The sequence below is a fragment of the Misgurnus anguillicaudatus genome, chromosome 4, assembly GCF_027580225.2.
Source record: "Misgurnus anguillicaudatus chromosome 4, ASM2758022v2, whole genome shotgun sequence".
Taxonomy (NCBI): Eukaryota; Metazoa; Chordata; class Actinopteri; order Cypriniformes; family Cobitidae; genus Misgurnus; species Misgurnus anguillicaudatus.
This window is the reverse complement of record NC_073340.2, coordinates 13,910,663-13,931,045: the sequence shown is the minus strand read 5'-3', so window position 1 is coordinate 13,931,045 and position 20,383 is coordinate 13,910,663. Positions and strand designations below refer to the sequence as shown.

Below are 20,383 nucleotides of genomic sequence, written 5' to 3'. Positions count from 1 at the left end.
TATCACCTTGTTATTTGTACACGGTGTGATTATACAAATCACAACACATAAATAGGAAAATGTTCGCGTTATTGGGAGCCGTATGCCAGCTGGAGCCATTCACTTCCAGTCTTTGTGCTAAGCTAAGCTAGCGGGGGCTGCGTCAGACAGAGTTACAGCCCGCACGGAGATGAGAAAGGTATGTATGGACTTATCTAACTCTGGGGGATACGGTGAATAAGCTAAATTCCCAAAATCTGGGCGTGTTCCTTTAAGTGTAATTTATTCAATTATGTAATTTTTAATGCGAAGATGACATTGTTTGACATGTCTTTGTTATGACAACTTGACATTACCAGGACAACATAACTGAACACTTTTTACCAGTGATACAAATTGAATTTGTCATTAAAATGTCATTAATTGTTAATACTCAAAATAGTGTCACATAGTTGTATAACAACATCATGAATATTTTTCAGTTCATAATATTTTTTTCAATGTTTCCTCCATGTATTTAACAAATAAAATAATTCAATAATAATAATAATAATATAAAAATTTTATAAAATTATATTTTATTGCATTTGAAGACTGATTCCCATAAAATTAAATGAAACCAGTACAATAATGGGTTAAGCCATGCAGCGTTGGGTCCATATAACTGCAAAGTTAATTAAATTAAATTGATTAAATGTTTTGTTTGCTTTTCTTCTATGTCAGAAAATTTCAGAACCCTCTGTGTGAGGAAGAACAAGTTCTGTTAGTTGTCAGTTTTTATGTATTGTTAAGTATAATATTTTGACATGTCTGTTGCATTGTTAAGGTATTTAAAATTATTTGACAGTATTACCACTTAATGACATTTAAAGGTGCAGTGTGTAATTTTTAGAAGGATCTCTTGACAGAAATGCAAAATAATATACAAAACTACAGGGAGTGCAGAATTATTAGGCAAGTTGTATTTTTGAGGATTACTTTTGTTATTGTATAACTACAGTGCTCTTGGTCAATTCAAAATGTTAACAAACCCTCAAACCTGAACATTTAAGTAGTAAAAGTGAAACTTTGGCTTTATTAAGAGAATATTTCTATGTACATCATTATTAGGCAACTATTAGTGTGCAGAATTGTTGGGCAACTGGATGAAAAACAAAGATTTGCCATCTCACTTGTTTTTTTTTCGCCTGTTGAAGTGAGAATAATAAACAGACTCTATATTTACAAAAAAAATTAATAAAACAATAAAAAATAAAAAAAGATATAGACTCAGTGACCAGTATAGCCACCCTTCTTTTCGATAACAGTCACAAGCCTTCCATTCACGGATTCAGTCCGTTTCTTGATCTGATCTGAACCAACATTTTGTGCAGACGCAACCACAGCCCCCCAGACACTGTTCAGAGAGGTGTAAGGTTTACCTTCACTGAAAATGTCCTGTTTAAGAAGGGATCAAAAGGTCTTAATAGGGTTTAAGTCAGGTGAATAAGGGGGCCATGTCATTAGTTTTTCATCTCTAAGGCCTTTACAGGCCAGCCATGCAGTGGAGTACTTGTGATGTATGTGCTGAAGCGTTGTCTTACAAAATAATCAGTCTTCTTGAAAGATGCAAACTTTTTCCTGTACCACTGCTTGAAGAAAGTGTCTTCTACATTACAGACAGGCAGGCACAGACAGGTATTATTAAACATGAGCTTGTTGGACCTTTTTTTAGGTTGAAAATGGAAATAAAAAACAACTCTCAGACCTACTGCCAATTTTTAGAGGACACTTTCTTCAAGCAGTGGTGCAGGAAAAAATCTGCATCTTTCAAGAAGACTTTTTTATGCAAGACAACGCTTCAGCACATGCATCAAAGTACTCCACTGCATGGCTGGCCAGTAAAGGCCTTAAAGGTGAAAAACGAATGACATGGCCCCTTCTTCACCTGACTTGGACCCTGTTGGGACCTTTTGGTCCCTTCTTGGGCAGGACATTTTCAGTGAAGGTAAACAGTACACCTCTCTGAACAGTGTCTGGGAGGCTGTGGTTGCGTCTGCACAAAATGTTGGTTCAGACCAGATCAAGAAACTGACTGAATCCGTGAATGGAAGGCTTGTGACTGTTATCGAAAAGAAGGGTGGCTATACTGGTCACTGAGTCTATATCTTTTTTATTTTTTATTGTTTTATAATTTTTTTGTAAATGTAGAGTTTGTTTATTATTCTCACTTTAACAGGTGAAAAAAAAACATGTGAGATGGTAAAATCTTTGTTTTTCATTTAGTTGCCTAATAATTCTGCACACTAATAGTTGCCTAATAATGATGTACATAGAAATATTCTCTTAATAAAGCCAAAATTTCACTTTTACTACTTAAATGTTCAGGTTTGAGGGTTTGTTAACATTTTGAATTGACCAAGAGCACTGTAGTTGTACAATAACAAAAGTAATCCTCAAAAATACAACTTGCCTAATAATTCTGCACTCCCTGTATATTATCAGTGGTGAATAAAGACCTTTTTATAATGAACCGTTATGTTTTTATTACCTTAGAATGAGACGTTTTTATCTACATATATCGAGGGTCCCCTTACGTGGAAGTCGCCATTTTGTGCCGCCATGTTTCTACAGAAGCCCTTAACGGACAAACTTTTTAACTAAGTTGTCTCCGTTGATGACATGTTTTTACACTGGCGGCTACCATCGTTTAAAAAGCGAGGGGTGAGCAGTGGATTGAGCCGTTGGTTGCAATTTTCAACCACACCACTAGATGCCGCTAAAATTTACACACTGCACCTTTAAATGACGTTTAATGTAATGTTAACCCATAAAGCTAGGTAGTTTCTTAAAGGTGCAGTGTGTAGTTTTTAGAAGGATCTCTTGACAGAAATGCTAAATGATATATAAAACTATATTATCAGGGGTGTATAAAGACCTTTCACAATAAACCGTTATGTGTTTATTACCTTAGAACGAGACCTTTTTATCTACATAGAAAGAGGGTCCCCTTACATGGAAGTCGCAATTTTGTGCCGCCATTTTTCTACAGAAGCCCTAAACGGATAAGTTTTTTTACTAAGCTGTCTACGACAATGACATGTTTGTCCGGTGGCAGCTTCTCTGTGTTTCAAAAGCAAGGGGTGAGCAGTGGACTAAGAGCATACGCAAACCTCACCACTAGATGCAGGTAAAATTTACACACTGCACCTTTAAGTTTAATAATTATTCTGCTATGTCATGTTTACGACAGATTTATGACAAGTTATGATGTATTGGTTAATGTCAAGTAGTCATAACAAAGACAATTCAAACAATGTCATCTTTGCATTAAAAATGACATAGTTGAACAAATGACACTTAATGACAATTGTCATAAATGTGCATAAAATCTCCTTTATGTTCATGGCACGTGTCATGTCATGCTTATAAAGGTGTCATGTCAGTCTTATAAACACCCCTTCAAGTAAAGTGTTTCCACAACTTGCACTGACATATCTTCAAATTCATCAGTGCTCTTTCTTTTGCCTCAAACTGCACACAAGTAATCTTTTTAGTAAGGCATGTTTGTTAAAACTAGCTGGCTTAAGCTAATCCATGTCCGGGAAACCACCCCTATATTAAAGATCTTGTAAAATCAATCGACAGTCATTTGTTCTTTTTTTTCTTTTTATATTTGCGTATGCTCTTTACAACATGTTTATTATCATTATAATAAAACACACCTGTGTTGGACATTGCAGCATGTTTTATGTAAGATAAACACAGCTAGAGATCAGCAAGTATCTGTCTTTATTTTTTTAATTTTAAATGAGGATGATAGTATCATATTCTCTTCCCCTTACAGCTACTTTAAAAAAGTGTTTGGACACTTAAGTCACACTTTAAAAATGTCTCAGTGATACTAAATATTATATTTTTAAATAACAAAATATTACACACATATGAAGTGCATATATTGTGTGTGAGAATGTGCGTCCGTGTGTGCATGCGTGTGTGCTTGCATATGTCATATGTGGGTTTTTTTTGGGGGGGAGGCGTGTTTTGTTTAAAGTTTACTTTTCTATATTTCTTTCAAATAAAGGCACCTTGGTTTAATATTATGAAGACATTCATAGATTGTAAAATGTGGAGTAAGTGCCCAGATCAAAGTATATCCATACAAAACAAGAATTCATGTACAATATGAAAAATTATTTAAATATTTGTCAATGTCTTAAAAAGTTTTATTGTCTCGTCTCAGGTTTAAAAACCATTGTGGGGGCTCTGATCCAGTCTGTGAAGAAGATGGTGAACGTGATGATTCTCACCGTTTTTGCGTTGGCCGTTTTCGCACTCATCGGTCTGCAGTTGTTCATGGGCAATCTACGACAAAAGTGCATTCGCTGGCCGATCGACAACAGCACCATCTTTAATGATGACTACAACTTTACCATGACCAATGTCACCAGCTTCAACCAGACTTTTGATTTTAACGCTTACATAAACAATGAAGGTGAAGTCAGGTCAAGGTTATTAAACATTTTCCATCTTCACATAACATGCATGGTTTTTCATTGTTGCATGAGAATGATATGAATGATGATGATAAGATATTATGATGATATAAGAAGATTGACATTGGCACTGTTTTGTACGGTTGTATTACCGAAGTGTAAATCAGTGGAAGTGTTTATATATTGTACTGTACGTTGTGACCTTTTATTGGTTTGTGTTACTTTTTGCAGATAACCAATACTTTCTAGATGGAAGTTTAGATGCTTTATTGTGTGGTAACAGCTCTGACGCTGGGTAAGTTTATCAGAAATGTTGATACTGAGATTCATAAATGACAGAAAGTTAAAGGTGAATGTTGTGGTAATAGGAAGTGTCCAGAAGGATACACGTGTATGAAGGCCGGCAGGAACCCAAACTACGGCTACACCAGCTACGACAACTTCGGCTGGGCATTTCTGGCTCTCTTTAGACTCATGACCCAGGACTATTGGGAGAATCTCTTCCAGCTAGTCAGTTATCTTGTCTTTCATGTCTTGTTATCAGTTTCATAGTTTAAGTGAATTCACTTCAGCCCGTCTTTCTCCTGCTCAGACTCTTCGTGCTGCTGGAAAGGGCTACATGATCTTCTTCGTTGTGGTCATCTTCTTGGGCTCTTTCTACCTCATCAATCTGATCTTGGCTGTTGTCGCCATGGCTTACGATGAGCAGAACGAAGCCACAATTACTGAAGCTCGTGAGAAAGAAGAGGAGTTTCAGAGATTGCTGGAGCAGCTCAGGAACCAAGAGCAAGAGGTCAGGTGATGTTAAAATAACCCTATCACTTGCTTTCTGTTTAAATCTATTTATATGCGGATAATCACATGGGACAGCAAAAACAAAAGCAAAGAAATTGTTTGTCCTCCCTTATTTGCTCAGATTCTAAAGTAATTTCACACGTAGCCTACCTTTGGATCCATTAATAGAGCATTGCAAGGTCATGCACACATAATGAAAAGACACAGTGATAATTTGTGATCTGTGCTGGCAAAATGAGTCAGAATGCTAGAGCTAGAAGCAAAAGAAAGTATAAATGTATAAATTTTGGTTGAAATTGAGATTTTCATAAAAATAAGTACATTAACTCTTTCCCCACCAGCGTTTTATTTTAAAGTTGCCAGCCAGCGGCAGCATTTTTTTGTGATTTTCACAAAAGTTTAATGCCTTCCAGATTTTTTTTTTTTTTAGAACTTTTTATTTGTATTTTTTTATCTTCGCACAACAAAACCACAAAAATATTATCTGAGGCAAGTGATAAAATAAAAATAATAGATTTCCCTGGCAGGGAAGCGTTTTCTCTTAATTGACGAGTTAAGCCATCATCTAGGGATCTAAATGCTCTATATTTATTTGTCCATATATTTATAAATATAGAGGAACTATATTTATGGCGTAATAGCACTTTTGGGAGTGCTTCGACTCGCCTAAAAAGTCCGCTCCCCTTCTCCCTCTCATAATGGGAGAGGGAGGGTGTTACTGCGCCGAGTCGAAGTGCTCCCAAAAGTGCTATTACGCTATAAAATGTAGCTCCTCTTTTAAATCCACTTAGAAAAGGGCTACGTTTTATTTTGTACCACCAAACTTGCTCGTATAACTACTCGTCTTAAATAGGAAAAACGTTGATGTGTTTGGTCACTTCTAACTTTATCTCTAAATGGTACCATTGAATGAATGGGGCTAAGCTAAATGCTATCGAAGCGTCGCGGCGCGCTCCAGTGCTTGCGTGCACGCACACAGATGATAGAGGGATATATCAACAATTTTTAGTTAAGGTAATAACATATTTTAATATTTATAATGAGTAGACTATTCCTTTAACCTAATACAAATAATGCGTGTACATTAGGCATGGGCTGTTATAAGATTCTGGCAGTATGATAACCATTAGCAAAAATACCTTGGTTTCATGGTGTTGCGGTATTGCCATTGCAACACTAAAATGTGTATATATATAATATATAATATATATAATATTAATATATAATATTTTCGTAATGTATATTACATTTAAACATCAAATCAATCACATGACTTAATGATTTAACCCTGGAGAACCCAAATTTGGCCAATGTTAATTGCTGCTAAGAGGGGTTCTGGGTTCTCCAGGGTTAATGAATTTTGTATAAACACAGCTCATACCTTGGAGACGATATCACAGAACATTTTAGTGGTTTCAAACCTTGACTGTTTAAAACCTCGGAATATCTCGAAACAGGTAACCGGCCCATGCCTAGTGTACATCCACATGTGCGTCTGACATTTTGGTTTGGGTTTTAAAACATGCAGGAATTAGAAAATAAATTGCAGGACTTGCTTGGTATTAACCATTGTGCATTGTTCTAATTCACTACCCTTTCTTGTAAAATGGCCACTAAATTAAACGGCTGTAAAAGTTTATCAGATGAATATGTTTTTCACTTTTTTTGCATAAATCTGTTAATCAACCTCAGTACTGATCAAAATTACCAAATGTTTACAAAAATGTCATGATTTTAACTAATTGCCAAGTTCATAAGTGATGCCACTGATTTGAGGGGGAAAAAAAACACAAAATGAGTTATTTTCCATATAAAAAGTGATTGTGGACTGGATTTTTTTCACAGTCTTGGGCCTGCCAAAGATTAGTAAAAACATTGCCTTTGATGCATTTTTAGTTTTTGTGCAGCTTCAGATTTTATTTTTTTCTCCCTCATTTATTGTTTGTGGCCATTTTTGTCCCATTGACTTCCATTATAACAAAAGTTTTTGATTGCAGAGCCATGACACCTTATTATCATGCATTCTTGATTCTTTGTGGTTTTTCCTTTTGCAAAGAGGTAAAATTTGTCATTTTTACTGTTGAACACCACGTGGCACCATTAACCCTTTAGTAGCCTGTGCAAAAAACAGAGCTTAATTTCTAGTTTGTACATTGAGTTTTATGCGTTTTATATCCAGATTTATGCAAAAAAATTGGATACATCTGTTACATTTTTACTGCAGTTTAATTTAGTGGCCATTTTTGAAATATAGACATCTAAACAGAATTACACTTTTAAAAATATCTGTTTTGACAAGAATTCATGCAGATATAATCTGTTATGTCTTTAGTGAATGTTTGGTTAACTGTTGGGAATAAATCTCTCATGTGTAACATTATATTAGATCCTTGCATTACAGTAGATCTTAAAGCTTTTCACAAAACTGTCTGTAGTGGAGATAATGGGTAAACACTCAGTATAGGTGCTAATTCTGGGTTTATCACCAGGTTCACACAGGTGTGTCGGCCAGAACACTCCTTAAGGCCAAATATTCCAGAGTATGCAATAAAGAGCTGAGAGATATTCTTAATGTTCTGTTTATTCTCCTTTGAGCGAGTTTAAATGCAATTTTGAATATGTGTGTGGTTTCTATAAAGAGAGAAACAAAATACAAATGAATAAGGGAAACATACATATACTCATTCCCCTCTACATTATAATATAAAATAAACAATAATCAGAAAACATGACTATATATCTCTAAAACTTAAGAAAAGTATGCAAAGAGAAAGGATTTAAACACTTCTAATATTATCTACCATACATTAAGTTACCAATAACGTAACTATAACATACTGTCATTTATAACATACTTTAAAGCCTTAATAGCAGTCCAGATAATAATATTTAACACCACATAAAACTTTACTCAGCCACAATAATGAACATTTATAACAACAAGTGTTAAATAAAGCAAACATGTCTCAACCCGATATGAAATATTCGATCCGACGTATTGAATCAGGTAGATATAATTAACACAACGGTCGTGTAGCGACCCCTAAAAACTCTTAATTAACATATCAAATAACAGAAATAACAGCGCCAAAAGTACAATATCACGAGTAATGCAGCAGATATAACTTTACTTACTTTTCACATTCACGCACACTCTGAGGAAAAATGACACCCGCCATTATGTCCGAACCGACAGACAATCTCTGTAGTACTGAATATTAACTGTAATGACGAACGCCTATCTCTATCATACTGCATACTAACTGCGTGACATCAGATAAAATACACAAACCAGTGCGCACTTTCCTACTCTGTTACAAGCACTGAATAAACGGCAGAAAACATGAAACATAAAGCATGATTGAATAAATAATAACAACTCTAGCATAACTTTGGGGCCTTTTCTACAGCCGCCCCCAAATGTATGTGATACATTTGCTCATCACTAAAGACAACAAAGTTCTATGACTGGGGCGTAGTAGCAGGAGCGGAACCGTCTTCTTCTCCAGAAGGGAGTGCAGGGAGGACAACCAGCCTGGCAACTGGCCGGGTGTAGATTTTCTCCTTCACCTTTACATCAGCGGACCTGATGTGCCCATCAGGACTGGGATAGGTCTTGACTACTTTCCCAATGGGCCAGAGGGCCCTCGGAAGATGTGGATCAGCAATCATCACTACACAGTCCCCTGCAATATCAGCTGGTGTAGTCTGCCACTTCTGGCGAGCTTGCAAACTCGGCACATAGAGTCGGATAAAACGGGCCCAAAAGTGATCAGCCAAAATTTGGGAGTGTCTCCAACGGCGGCGACAGATGAGCTCACTTTCGGGGTAGACTACCTGAGGTAGTGAACCATCAGGCCGCCCCATAAGAAGAACACTGGGAGTCACTGGATCTGGGTCCCTGGCATCTGAAGACACATAACCCAAGGGCTTACTATTAAGGATCCCTTCAACCTCAGTAAGTACGGTCCGAAGCACTTCTTCTGGAACGGGCTGAGCACCAACTGTGGCATAGAGTGCACTCTTAACTGAGCGGATCTCCCTCTCCCACACCCCTCCGAAGTGTGGAGCTGCTGGGGGGTTAAAGTGGAAGGAGATCTTCTGTGGTGCAAGGAGATGTTGTAGTTCTTCAGACATTCCAAGGAAGGTCTCACGAAGTTCTCGCTCACCTCCCTTGAAATTCGTCCCCTGATCGGAGAACAGTTCTGCGGGCATTCCTCTACGGGCAATAAACCGACGAAGGGACATCAGAAAAGCATCCGTATCGATAGAGGTTAGGAGATCCAAGTGCACTGCCCTGGTTGTGAGGCACTTGAAAATGATCCCCCATCCCTTCTCACGGCGCCGGCCCACTTTAATCTCAAATGGCCCAAAGCAGTCCATGCCCGTAGAATAGAAGGCAGGCTTGAAAAAACGCAGACGGGCTGATGGCAGGTCTGCCATCTTCGGTACTGCAGGTTTTGCCCTCCATCGCCGACAGTCAGCGCAGTTATACTGGTAACGCCGGATGGCCTCACGCCCTCGCAGGATCCAAAAGGAGCGTCGAAGCTCAGCGAACACCCGTTCTGGGCCTGGGTGACGGAGGCGATTATCAAAGTCTTGAATCAAAAGCGTTGTCACTCGATGACCTGGGTCTAAGATGACTGGATGAAGAGGGGTCAGTTCCAGGCCTTCTGCTCGACGGAGTCGTCCTCCAACACGAATGAGCTCTCCCTTTTCATCCAGCTCAGGAGACAGCGTACGAAGTCGACTGCTGCTGGGAACAGGTTTACCAGCTTTCAGGAGGCTGTACTCCTGCTGAAAACTATCCCTCTGAGCTCTCTGAAGTATTAACTGTTCAGCCTGTCGGTAGTCTTCAGCTGTAGGCTTATCATTAGAATTGGCCGCCCCATGCAGCTCCTGCACTGTCCCTTCCAAAAGCTCCTTCCACGAGCCATATTGGGCCAGGTCCAAAGTTGACTGGCTGGATACAACAGCAGCGACCCCACAGAAGATAGACTTACGCAGCTCTGAGGTATCTTCTGTTTGGTCAACAGTGGGGTCCTCTGGCCATGAGTCTGGACTGGTCAGGAGGAAGGCAGGTCCCAGGCTCCATCTATTTGGCTGAACAAGCTCTTGCAGCTTCTTTCCCCGTGTTACATCATCAGCAGGGTTTCTGGCGGTATCAACATATCTCCAGACATGCCCGTCTGTCAGCTCCTGTATCTCGGCCACGCGGGTGCCAACAAAGACCTTGAACCGGCAGGATTCAGACTTCAGCCATGTCAACACCGTTGTGGAATCTGACCAAAGGGTTGTCCGATCAATGTGGATGGTAAGTTCTCTCTTCAGCACCTGTGAGAGCTGTGCACCAGTAAGGGCAGCACAGAGTTCCAATCGGGGCATAGAGTGAAACCGCTTAGGTGCAACTCTGGAACGGGCCATCAGGAATGACAGATACACTTCACCGTGTCTGTCAGTGGTTCGCAGATAAGCCACCGAACCATAAGCCTCTTCTGAGGCGTCGCAAAATACATGCACCTCTCTCTGAAGACCGGAGATGTCCACAGACTTCGACAAGTACGGTCGGGGCAGGGTGACTTGAGGTAAGACTTGTAATTCTTCCTCCCAGTCTTTCCACTGTTGCAGAAGCTCCTGCGGTAGTAGTGGATCATCCCATCCCCTGTGTTTGTCCCAAAGGTGTCGGACGATTATCTTAGCCCTGGTGGTGTAGGGTAGGATGAAGCCCAAGGGGTCGTACTGACTCGCCAGCACCTTGTAGATATTACGCATCGTGAGGACACCGTACTCCACATGACGATGCTTATAACCAAGAACATCAGTGTGAAAGAGCCAGCTTAGCCCTAGAGTAGATTCTGGGGTATCTGTCTTGTTCTGAGCCAGCCATAGATCAACACCAGCAGAGCAGCTTTCTTTTGGTAGATGACTTATTACACCTGGTTCATTGCTTGCCCACTGACGTAGATCGAAGCCTGCAGACGCAAGAAGGGCTCGCAGTTTGTCAACCAGATGCCTCGCCTCAGCAATTGTGGGAACACTCTGTAGGCAGTTATCCACATAAAAGCATTTCTGAACTGATGTCCTCACATCTTCATCTGGCTGGCTGTTGTCAGAGACATGGCGTTGTAAGGCGAATGTGGCGCAGCAAGGGCTACATGTTGTATCAAATGGTAGCACCTGCCACTCATACACTGCAGGAGGTCCTTCTTGACTGATGTCACGCCAAAGAAATCTGAGCAGAGCACGATCCTCTGGGAGGAGGCGAATTTGGTGGAACATGCCTCTGATGTCTCCACTAACCGCAACTGCATGCTCTCGTAATCTTAGCAGAACTCCCAGAAGTGATGCTCCTAAGGTTGGCCCAGGCAGTAGATAATCATTGAGGTTCTGCCCTCGACACTGATAGGAGCAGTTAAACACCAGCCTATTCTTGCCATTATGATTCACCATATGGTGAGGGATATACCATTCCTCACAACCTTCCTTGTCTGAAGCTTTCGGTTCACACTTGATGACAAAACCCGCATTTATAAGCTTCTGCATCTCCACTCTGTAGGCTTCTGCCTTTGCAGGATCTTTGGCAAGTCGCCTCTCTACACTCCGTAAACTGGGCATGACGGCTTCTCTGGTAGCCTGTAAGAGCGGCATGTCTTTCTGGCGGAGCAGCGGGGTGGCGTAACGGAGAATGCCATCAACCTCTACCCTGATGGTTTTGGTCTCCAGGATACTGATAGCCTCTTGGTCCTGCCTTGAACGAGTAACTAGTTTCTCGCTTCTGAACGGAACAGTGTCGACCTGCCATAATCTCTCAACGTGTTTCATCAGCTCGCTCATCTGGGGTGTTACTGTTGTAAATAGACACTGCTGTGGTTGGGCGAGGTGACGGACTACACTCGCTGGGCCCTGCAGAGTCCAGCCTAGTCTGGTGCGGATGGCAGCAGGTCCACCTGGAGGTCCCAATCTGACAGGTTCAATGGGAGTGACAAGATGGGGATGGTCACTTCCAATGAGAAGCAGGGGTTTGACATTCATTAAAGTCTGTATGGGAAGGCCAGTGAGATGCTTATAGGTGTTTCGGAGTTGCTCCATGGGGTAAGTATGAGCCGCTAGTCCAATACGACCACTGGTAAATGCACCTATAATCTTGTACTTGGTCTTTGGCTTTGATGGCGAAGAAATGAAGAACGACACTGATGCACCATGGAGGGTTTGCACTTCCTCTCTAATTGTGCGTAGTGGTAGGTCCTCTGGAGTCCCCTGCACCCCTAGCTTCTCTGCAGCATCTGACAACAGCATAGTTCTCTCTGAACCGTCATCAAGTATGGCATAGGTGTTGATTGATTTATCACCATGGTGAATGCGGACTTTGACAACTTTCAGAAGTACCCGACTGCCTTGAGTAGGTCTGTCTAGATACAGGACCTCTGTTGTGCCCCTTATACCTTCACTCTCCGCTGCCGGTGTTGACACTGCCTCCTTGGGTGACCTCTTATTCACCTCATGCAGAACCTGGAGGTGTTTCCCTTGGCAGAGGCTGCATAGTTTCCTTAAGTTGCACTGAGCCGCCTGATGTGGCCGTGCACATCGCCAACACCTCTTGTTACTTTTTATCCATTCGATCAGCTGATCCTTTGTTAACCTGGATACCTTTGTACACTGGCTAAGGTAGTGTTCCTCATTGCAGAATGGACAATATGGCTTGTTCTTGTTTCCTTTAAAGGAGCTGCTTGGCACTGGAGCCTCAGATCTCTTTGCAGTGTCCTTCACACCATGGAGGACAGTAGTAGGCTGCTTACTTTTCCTACCTTCATGCCTGAACACCGGCTTCTCTCGAGCTCCTCTCACAGCTAACTGTCCTTCAGAGTCCTGGCACCAAGACTCGTATTTCAACCAATCGGAAAGATTAGTTAATGTGTGGGTTTGCGTGCCCTGATGGTACATGCAGCGGCGAAACTCTGCTCTCTGTTCAGGCGGCAGCTTGCTCAGCAGACGAGCAACATGTGAGCCACACTGTAGTTCCACTTCACCCTCGTGGCCTATTGTCTTCAGCATCCCAACCAGTGACTGTATCTGGAGTGCAAACTTCTCAAATGCAGCAAAGTCTCCCCGCCTTATGTCAGGTGAGTCCATCACAGCAGCAATACGCCTCAGCGCTATCTGATGTGGCTGGCCGAACTTGTCATTTAGGGCAACCATTGTGTCTGAGAAGGGTGTTGGGGAGTTAAGGTAAGCATCTGCTATTAACCTGGCTTCTTCTAGTTGCAGGTGATCAACCAACACTTGGTATTTGAACAGCTCAGATGCATCATGTGGTAAGAGGTTCTCCAATGAGATCTTGAGCCGCGCGAACTCACTTGGGTCCCGACTTGAGAAGCTGCGGATTGTTGGGTGTGGCCCACGGTAACTTGGCTCTGGGACGCTGTAGTTATGACCTTGAGGTGAGCTAAAGGGCGGGGCCTGTGTCCATGCCATGCCTGGAGGTCGCTGTTGGGGCGTTAGGTTGTAGCCAAGCTCATTTCTTTGACCACCATAAGCCGTAGTATACTTAGGCTCAGCTGGAGGTAATCCATGTGACTGCTGCGGCAACTGAACGGGTTTGAACCAGGGCGGTGGATGACATGCAGTGTCTTCCCATGGCCTGGCAGGAGGAAGGGCCCCACGTCCTGAGTGATTAACTTGTGGCTGACCCACAGACAAATCATGAGCTGGGGCTGACAGTGCTTCTTTCTTAATCTTTGGAACCTCATCTATTCTACTGATAAGCGAATGTGCCATAGGCGGATCACGAGGGATAAGCTTATCCATTTCTGGGTCTGGCCATGGTGGTGGTGCAGGCCAATCATCCTCTTCCTCAGCTTTAGGTTCCTTTTCAACATGTGTCAGTGGCGACATCACCGTTAACTCTGGCTTTCTGGTATGAATAGAGGTTGGACTCTGCAGGTTGCGAACAGCATCTATTAACTGTTTCATGTCTGATCGCAATTCTCTTAGCTCTACTAAATCTGATGCCATGTGCCGCTGTGTCTGCTGCAGAAGGTGTCTTTCATGACGAATGTCATCTAAATCTACTCGGTTCTTCTCCTGTGTATGTATGGGGTGCAGCGATGACGGTAGAGGAGTAGAGTAATCTCGTGGCTGTTCCCTAAACTCTCTATCTGGCAACCGCTGGGGGGCTAGCTGATTCTCCTGGCTGTGCTGTTGGCTCTCTGCCCTATAGCTCAGGTCCATCTCCTGAAGAATAGCATCCCGCCTCTGCGGGCGAAGGGGAGAGTCATAAGGGGAGGTGAGGGTTGTCTTCCTGGCATTTCCCTCCTGGTGAGTACTCTCTAATTGGTGTCTGTACCTCTCACCGCTGTAGCCTCTATAATCGACCTCATAGTCTGCATAGCGGACAGGTGGGCGAATGTGCCGTTTGGGACGTGCACCGCAAGCATCATACTCTGGATGTAATTCCATCTCTGACGTAAACCCAGTGATCCGGCTCGAAGGACCATCAATGTAGTGGAGATAATGGGTAAACACTCAGTATAGGTGCCAATTCTGGGTTTATCACCAGGTTCACACAGGTGTGTCGGCCAGAACACTCCTTAAGGCCAAATATTCCAGAGTATGCAATAAAGAGCCGAGATATATTCTTAATGTTCTATTTATTCTCCTTTGAGCGAGTTTAAATGCAATTTTGAATATGGGTGTGGTTTCTATAAAGAGAGAAACAAAATACAAATGAATAAGGGAAACATACATATACTCATTCCCCTCTACATTATAATATAAAATAAACAATAATCAGAAAACATGACTATATATCTCTAAAACTTAAGAAAAGTATGCAAAGAGAAAGGATTTAAACACTTCTAATATTATCTACCATACATTAAGTTACCAATAACGTAACTATAACATACTGTCATTTATAACATACTTTAAAGCCTTAATAGCAGTCCAGATAATAATATTTAACACCACATAAAACTTTACTCAGCCACAATAATGAACATTTATAACAACAAGTGTTAAATAAAGCAAACATGTCTCAACCCGATATTGTTATGATTTCGGTCTTGTTGGCTGCTTTGTCTTTGTTTCGCTGTGTGTTGTGTTTTTGTTTTGGCAGCTCCGCGCGTGCGCGTCTTCCACCTGGTGGTTTCATTGCCTCTGGCTTCTCTCGCCTGCGGCCCGCACCTGATTCTCATTGTTGTCCGGTCCGGTTTGGTTTGGATTCCCCTCGTTTCCTTTGTTCTTTGCGGGTTCGTCTTTGTGTGTTCCTGCCCGCTAGCTCTGTCTAGTTCTTGTCGAGTCTAGTTCTTGTTGTGTCTAAGTTTATTCAAGTTTATTTCCACCGTGCTCTCTGCTGCCTTTGCCCCGTTAGATTTCCCGCCCTGCTGTCAGTCTCTCCCGGTTGGTGTGGCATCTGTCGAGTCTTCGGATACTCCCGGTCAGAGGAAACTCCTAGCAATATCTACATCTTACGTTGTCCAGCCGCAGTGCGCTCATGAGCGCGTAATTCTGCTGAAGACGCTGACAGCCGCAGTGCGCTCTAGCGCGTAATTCTGCTCTACTCCCTGACTGCCGCCGTGCGCTGTCCAGCGCGCGTACTGCTGAAGATTCTGACCGTCTCTCTCTCTCTCATGGTCCCGCCAAGAAGCTCTCTCTGTGTCCTGTGAAGATATTCAAGTGTTTTTCAAGTGGATGTCCTTTAGTGTTTCCCACTTTGTGACTTTTGCATTTACACATACACACACACACCATTACATGAAGACATAGTTTGTTTGTTTGATTATACATACCCACTGATTTATTCATTAAAAAAACCCTCTGCATTGGGATCCTTGACTTTTGTGGTTCCTAACAGGACGAACTTGCCAGTATGGATCCCGCGGAGGTTGAGGACTTATCTGCCCGCATGTCGGATCTTTCCTCACGTTTGGACCAGCTCAGTGCCGATGCCACCCAACTCAGCCTGCCATCGCAGACGGAGCCTTATGTTACAGCCCCACCTCCATATGATGGTAATCCTACCTCCTGTCGGGCTTTTCTTACACAATGCTCTTTGGTTTTTGCCCTCCAGCCCTGCCGCTACTTCTCTGAGATCACCCGGGTTGCGTTTGTGATCACCCTTCTGATTGGCAAGGCACGCGAGTGGGCTACGGCCGTGTGGGATGCCCGCGATCCTTGCTGTCGGACGTTTCATGAGTTTCGTAAGGAGATGGAGAAGCTCTTCGACCGTTCGGTGCGTGGGGACGCCGCTGCGGCTCGGTTGGCACATCTGGTTCAGGGAAGACACACAGTCACCGAGTACGCCATTGAGTTTAAGACACTAGCGGCCGCCTGCCAATGGAATGAAGCGGCTCTCCGAGCGCAGTTTGTCGAGGGGTTGTCAGATGTTCTCCAGGACGAGATCGCTGTCCATGATCTGCCTCCCTCACTTGATGCCATCATTGGTCTCGCTCTCCGGATCGAAGCCCGGAGATTGCTTTACAATCAGCGACGCTCCATTCGCCAGCGAGCGTTTTCGGACGAGACCACCACTTCTCCCTCCTCATCATCTTTACCTTCTGCCGTGCCTGAGCCCATGCAGCTGGGGCGCATGCGCCTGTCACAGAGAGAGAGAGAAAGACGCTTGCAGAAGGCTCTGTGTTTGTATTGCGGTAAGCCCGGACATTTTGCAAAGGCTTGCCCGTTAAAAGGTCGCTGCCCATCAGTGAATACGGGAGTCCTGGTGGGCGCCACTTCCTCTAAACTCTCCCCTGTTTCCAGTACCCAACTCCCCGTCATGTTGTCCTTCGCTGGGCGTGATCATCCGTCCACCGCCCTTCTCGACTCTGGTGCGGAGGGCAACTTCATTGATGAAGGTCTGGTTCGCGCCTGGGGTATCCCGATTGTCCCTCTCCAATCCCCTTTGGATGTCTGGTCCCTTAAGGGGCAGCAGATGGCGCGGATTACACATTGCACTTCTCCTGTGAGTCTTTCTGTGTCTGGTAATCATCGTGAGGAGAGTGTGGTGCATATCCTTCATGATTCTCTATCTCGTATTATTTTATGTCATGGATGGTTAGCTCAACACAATCCTCACGTTGATTGGCAGCATAGTATTATTTTGTCTTGGTCTCAGTCTTGTCATGTGTCATGTCTTGGTTCTGCTGTTTCTGGTTCTGTTCTTTCTCTTCCTCAGGTTCCGGCGGTCGATCTGACCGGGGTCCCGGCGGAGTATGCGGATATCGCTCAGGTGTTTAGTAAAGCCCGGGCCACCTCCCTTCCTCCTCACCGGCCATATGATTGCGCTATTGAACTCCTCCCCGGCACTTCTCCGCCTAAGGGTAGACTTTATTCTTTATCGGGTCCTGAGAGAGAGGCTATGGACCAGTATATTAATGATGCTCTGCGTGCCGGTCTCATCCGTCCCTCCACATCGCCCGCAGGGGCGGGGTTTTTCTTTGTTGAAAAGAAGGACGGCTCCCTGCGTCCTTGTATTGACTATAGGGGATTAAATGACATTACTGTTAAGAATAGGTACCCCCTTCCTTTAATGTCTACTGCGTTTGAGCTTTTGCAGGGAGCGCAGGTCTTTACTAAACTAGATCTACGCAATGCCTATCATCTGGTGCGTATAAGAGAGGGAGATGAGTGGAAGACAGCATTTAATACCCCTACTGGACACTTTGAGTACTGCGTTCTGCCTTTCGGGCTTTGTAACGCTCCCTCAGTCTTCCAAACTCTGGTGAATGATGTGCTGAGAGACATGATTAACAAGTTTGTCTTTGTGTACATAGATGATATTCTCATCTTTTCCCCCTCTATGCAGGAACACACTCAGCATGTCCGCCGAGTCTTACGCCGGTTGTTAGAGAATAAGTTGTTTGTTAAGGCGGAGAAGTGCGAATTCCATCGTAAGTCAGTTTCATTCTTGGGTTTTGTTGTTGCCCCAGGTGAGATCCGTCCCGACCCAGCCAAGATCAAAGCGGTTGCCGAATGGCCAGTCCCCGAGTCCCGTAAGGATTTATTAAGATTTCTGGGTTTCGCCAATTTTTACCGGCGATTTATCAGAAATTATGGTCAGGTTGCTCAGCCTCTTACTGCTCTCACTTCCACTAAGGAGAGGTTTGTCTGGAATTCTAGTGCTCAGGAGGCCTTTGATAATTTAAAGTCCCGGTTTATCTCTGCTCCTGTTCTCTCTATTCCAGATCCGGCTGCTCAATTTATTGTGGAGGTGGATGCTTCGGATGTCGGGGTAGGCGCCGTTTTGTCTCAGCGGTCTGCTAAGGATGGCAAGGTGCATCCCTGTGCCTTTTTCTCCCATCGGTTAAACCCAGCAGAGCGAAATTATGACATAGGTAATCGGGAGCTGCTGGCGGTCAGACTGGCTTTGGGTGAGTGGCGTCACTGGTTGGAGGGGACCTCGGAGCCCTTCCTGGTCTGGACGGATCATAAGAATCTCGAATACATCCGTTCAGCCAGGAGGTTATCTTCTCGTCAGGCTCGTTGGGCACTCTTCTTTGACAGATTTAACTTCACCCTCTCGTACCGGCCCGGTTCAAAGAATACCAAGCCCGACGCTCTCTCTCGTTTGTTCGAAAGTCCCGGTTCTGATAGGGACGAAACCATCCTCCCTGAGGGGCGGGTGGTGGGTGCCCTGCGCTGGGGAATAGAACAACGGGTGAGACGGGCCGGCCGGGAGGGGGAAGTGCCAGAGGGGTGCCCAGCGGGTCGATTGTGGGTGCCGAATGCGCTTCGCTCCGAGGTCATCCGGTGGGGTCACGAGTCCAAGTTTGTTTGCCATCCGGGGGTTCGGAGAACGTTGGCTACCGTACGTCAGCGTTTCTGGTGGCCCTCTATGGGTCCTGATGTCAGACAGTTTGTGTTAGCCTGTCAGGTTTGTGCCCGCAATAAGGCCTCTCATCAAGCCCCTATTGGTCTGCTTAAACCGTTACCCATCCCCTCTCGTCCTTGGTCACATATCGCCATCGATTTTGTAACCAATTTGCCTAGTTCTAAGGGAAACACTGTTGTTTTGACCATTGTGGACCGCTTCTCCAAGGCGGTTCATTTTGTCCCTTTGCCCAAATTACCCACTGCCAAGGAAACTGCCCAGGTAATGATCGAACACGTCTTTCGCTTACATGGTCTGCCCACAGACGTTGTTTCAGATAGGGGTCCTCAGTTTATTTCTCGTTTCTGGCAGGAATTTTGTAGACAAATAGGCTCCACAGCTAGCTTGTCTTCAGGGTATCATCCTCAGACCAACGGGCAATGTGAACGGGCTAACCAAGATTTAGGTAGAGCTCTCCGCTGTCTGACATCGCAATATCCGAGCTCCTGGTGCCAACAGTTACCTTGGGTTGAATACGCCCACAATTCTCTTCCTGTTTCGTCCCTTAACATGTCCCCATTTGAAGCGTCCATGGGGTTTCAGCCCCCTTTATTCCCGTCACAAGAACCTGATGCGGTGGTTCCGTCTGCACTAGCTTTTGTCCGTCGTTGCAAACGCACCTGGAGAAAGGCTAGATTTACGTTGCGTCAGGTTTCCAGACGAACCAAAGCCGCGGCCGATCGTCACCGTAGAACCGCGCCCCGCTTTATCTGTGGGCAGAAAGTATGGCTTTCGTCCAAGGATTTACCTCTCCGTGAGCCTTCTCGCAAGCTGGCTCCACGATTCCTTGGGCCATACAGCATTGTTAAGGTCATTAATCCCGTGACGGTCAGGCTCAGATTGCCCCCAGCACTCGGTCGGGTTCACCCAGTTTTTCATGTGTCTAAACTGAAGCCTGTGTATTTTTCCCACCTTAATCCTGTTCCCTCTGCCCCCACCCCTCCCACCCCTCAGCTTATCGATGGTGCCCCTGTGTATTCAGTTAAGTCTTTACTGGATGTGCGTCGCCGGGGAAGGGGATTTCAATATCTCGTAGACTGGGAAGGATATGGTCCGGAGGAGAGGTGTTGGGTACCGGCCCGGGACATTCTGGACCCTGGGCTGATAGAGGATCTCCGCCGGCGACGGGGTGAGCCTCCTCATGGACCGCCCGGTGGCGGTCGTGGGGGGGGAGTCCTGTTATGATTTCGGTCTTATTGGCTGCTTTGTCTTTGTTTCACTATGTGTTGTGTTTTTGTTTTGACAGCTCCACGCGTGCGCGTCTTCC

At 44.2% G+C, this 20,383-nt stretch overlaps 1 protein-coding gene across 1 annotated transcript in view; it reads left to right on the top strand.

Moving 5' to 3' along the window:
* Positions 1-20,383, top strand: part of scn4aa (sodium channel, voltage-gated, type IV, alpha, a) — a 55,298-nt gene that overhangs the window by 9,224 nt on the left and 25,691 nt on the right. The window contains exons 7-10 of the mRNA XM_073866739.1: positions 4,202-4,453; positions 4,686-4,749; positions 4,823-4,964; positions 5,047-5,247. Of these exons, the coding sequence (XP_073722840.1) occupies positions 4,202-4,453; positions 4,686-4,749; positions 4,823-4,964; positions 5,047-5,247 (659 nt within the window). The remainder of the gene's footprint in view (positions 1-4,201; positions 4,454-4,685; positions 4,750-4,822; positions 4,965-5,046; positions 5,248-20,383) is intronic.